Source organism: Phoxinus phoxinus, assembly GCF_949152265.1.
Source record: "Phoxinus phoxinus genome assembly, chromosome: 3".
NCBI lineage: Eukaryota > Metazoa > Chordata > Actinopteri > Cypriniformes > Leuciscidae > Phoxinus > Phoxinus phoxinus.
Window position 1 is genome coordinate 12981461 of NC_136878.1, and position 3485 is coordinate 12984945.

General features: G+C 43.9%; 1 protein-coding gene across 2 annotated transcripts in view; it reads right to left on the reverse strand.

The window, feature by feature from the left end:
• arhgef9a (Cdc42 guanine nucleotide exchange factor (GEF) 9a) overlaps positions 1-3048 on the reverse strand; it is a 29070-nt gene extending 26022 nt beyond the window's left edge. For both annotated transcript variants that reach the window (XM_079607931.1, XM_079607930.1), the window contains exon 1: positions 2876-3048. In XM_079607931.1, the coding sequence (XP_079464057.1) occupies positions 2876-2884 (9 nt within the window). In that variant the 5' untranslated portion in view covers positions 2885-3048. The remainder of the gene's footprint in view (positions 1-2875) is intronic.
• Between the last annotated feature and the right edge of the window lie 437 nt (positions 3049-3485).

The window sequence follows — 3485 nt, forward strand, 5'->3', positions numbered from 1 at the left end:
AAAGTGAGTCTGTAAGCTTCCGTTTTAACGAATACGCCAACATGCGCATATATACGCTCAAGATTTTCCACTAAAAGACCGCATCTGTCTCTAGGGCATATAACTCAAACTATTATTTACGTCAATTGCAACATTAAGACGAAGTCACTTGCTTGCACTGGCAGTACACTTCCCAGATTTCCCTTCACCATTCACAGGTACATCAGATCTGTTGGGAGAGAAGGACTGCATGCTAATGCAAAAGGGAAATATCCTGCTATAGCCTGGCAATACAGAATGACAGTAAGCGTTCGACTTCCCACACCAGTGCTAACTGATGTCTCAATGCATAATTGCGACGTGTGTGAACAACCTCTTTACATGTGACAATATGTTTACACGTCTGGTGTTTCTAATTTTATTTACAAGGAATATGACAGAACTTATAATACGTTTAGTGTGTACAGCTTCATATCAAATGTCAGTTACAAGTTATATGCAGTGTGTACTTTGCTTAAAGGAAAACAGCGCAGCTAATGAATCAGTTTACAGAGACATTGGTGCAAAGCCTTCTTTTCCTTCATTAAAGGCTAAAAAAAAAAAAAAAAAAGAAGATGTTTAGAGATAATGTATTGTGGCTTTCAGCGTCCAACAAAGGAGTTTGATGCAGCACGCCATCAGTGAAGTTTTCAGGAGCAATATTGTTTCTCCGTAGAGACAGTGAGTCAACGGTTTCAGCACTTCAGTGGGATGCATCCGAACCATTATGCTCCAACGCACAACTAAACCCCAGGTCTGCAAAAATGTGCTTGCAGCGTGAACACACGAAACACTAAGACTGACAGTTTGAGCAACATGAGTTCAAGGGAATGATTCAGCTGATTCATGTTTTAGCTGATGGCAGTGATTCCGTAATCATCTTTATGAGAATACGCCTGTCTGTCCTCTAGAAGGGGCCAGGTTAAGGATAAGCATGTTGGAACACCATCGAAATAGAATCCATATCATACATGACCATCACTGTTCTGAGGTGAAAGAGGTAACTGTTAGACTCTGTCAAGAAACAAAAGATTTACAGGACCAAAAAAAATTTAGGTATTGCACATCTGATTTATAATTTGACCGGCAATCATGTTAAATGACAGAACTGGTATAACATGAATTAGTCTCTTGTTTCATTTTATATATAACATCCACACAAGAGTTGTGTCTACATTCACAAGTATGTCTGATCAGAAGAGGGGGGATGTAGCACTTTCCAACTTTTACTGGACCAACAAAGATCACACAAATTGGGACACTGCATGTACAAGTCCTATTTGTGACAATTACATGCACACAAACAGTTATGAGGTTTTAGCCATGCATTTCCATATTTGTTGACATTTCGTTTTGTTGTTTAAAGCTAAAAAAAAAATTTTTATGTTTCCATTTAGAATTAAAATGCATGGCACAATCATTATTTTGAACAAGCACATTTGATTATCACAAAAAAACTAAAATGTAAGTGTGTTTTACACAGTGGGACAAATTGTCCTAAAAACACTGAGTTACAGGATTCATTACAACAATCCCCTACTACAGTCTGCCATTTACCTGCATAAAAAGTGTGTGAAATCTGATTGAACAAACCATGCAAAGGAATGTCACACGTTTAAAGACAACTTCTGTGTTTATAGCCTAAACCCTGGGTGAATGGGGTGTGCAGTAAGACTTGGCCTTGTGACTATTTAGGTGGAATTGCCTGGATGCATGTTTATCTCACAGTTAGTCCAAACACATAAAAATACTCTTCCCGCTTCCTCTATTGATACGTGTAGTGTAGTGTGATTATAGATCAATAGATCTTTATTGGATTCTCAATGAAACTATTTAACTATAGAGAAACCAAAGACAATATGTTGCACAAGAAATGAAAGATGTGAGAGGCAGAATGAGCACTCAGGACATGGTCGTCAGGCACCTGTGATCAGTGCGATCGGCTCACGGACACACCTCAGTATTTCCCCACAAGGAAACAAAATACGTTGGTATTCTTTCACGTGCTCGTTGACCACTCGCGCATTTTGCCAGAGCTCCACAAAACCTACTGCCTCAAACGAAACGTCGGCCTCCGCCGCAACCCTTCACGGCTTTTACGTTTTTTATCCTCTCGAACGCTTGACAGAGGCCAGATTCGCGTCATCTCCGGGCCTAGCGCACAAGTCTCGTCGTTTGACACGGATAAACTGCGCACCGCCGATCGTATCTGTACAAATAAATGAAGCGGACGCACGCGTTTGTGCGTGCGCGCGCTCCGGCACTTGACTACAGAATGCCGGTCGCTCATAATCAATAAACGAGAAAACTCGCATCAGAATTACGCACGACGAAGAAAACCAAACGGATTTGGCGCACGCACAGGCGTCGCGCTTAAATTACAGGTGAGCAGCTCCTAACGGACACCGTGACACATTTAGGAGAGCGCAAAATACACCAACGTCATTGACATGCCCGAGGCTGCGCTGAGGTGCTGGGTATCCCCCTCTGTCGCGCGCTTGCTCCATCTCTCCCGTTTCCATAGCACTGGAACGGTGCGAGTCTCTCCGCGCGGGCGGACGGACAGCGGCGCGAGGGGGAGCATCCATTAACTCGCAGCCTCCCTGGTGAATAAAATGAAAAGGAAAATAATACTGCACGGTGCCGAAATGTCATTTTCGCGCTTTCACGACCTCTACTAAGCTCATGTATATCCACCATCGCCAAAAAGACCCCCCCCCCCCCCCCCCCTTCTCCTCCTCCTCCTCCTCCTCCTCTCCCTCCACCACCAAACCACCTTCTATTTTTCTACCCGTTAACAGAGACCGTCGGTAATCCAGAAGAATGGCGCTCATGGGAGCATCCCAGTCAGCCTCACCTTCATCATCCTCAGGGTCAGTCCCGGTCCTGGATCAATGTCCTTTCCGCAGGTTCGAGCCCCCGACGCCAGCTGCAACCCTGTATCCGCGCCCCCGTGAGCAACGCGCGGTGTATGGAAGAGAAACGCACGTCCGGTTAGACACTGTTCCTTTCTCACGGCGAGGTGGGAGTCTGCGTCTCTCTCTCTCTCTCTCTCTCTCTCTCTCTCTCTCTCTCTCTGAAAAGAGCTGAAGTATGGGCGGCGCTTGTGCACACTGAACACATACACATACACACATACTGAGGAGCCAACCATCAGTCAAAAGAAGGGGTGCTTCACTTTGATATTGAGGAGGCTACAAACATTACATAATAAAAAATAAAAATAAAAAAATAATGGTGATCTATTGGCTTTTGGGAACTCGCATCATCATCATACTGCAGGAAAGAAAATGTCCAACAAGCAAAAAACGAAAGAAAATCAAAACTGCGTGCTGTTTTATATAATTCGGAGGCAAAGAGGCAGCACACAGAATCTCTATTCAAGAACATCACAGCCTGACAAAATATACAACCCTGCTGCAATGTGTCCAGAGACATGCGTAAGACAGAGAGACCACTAAAAAAGT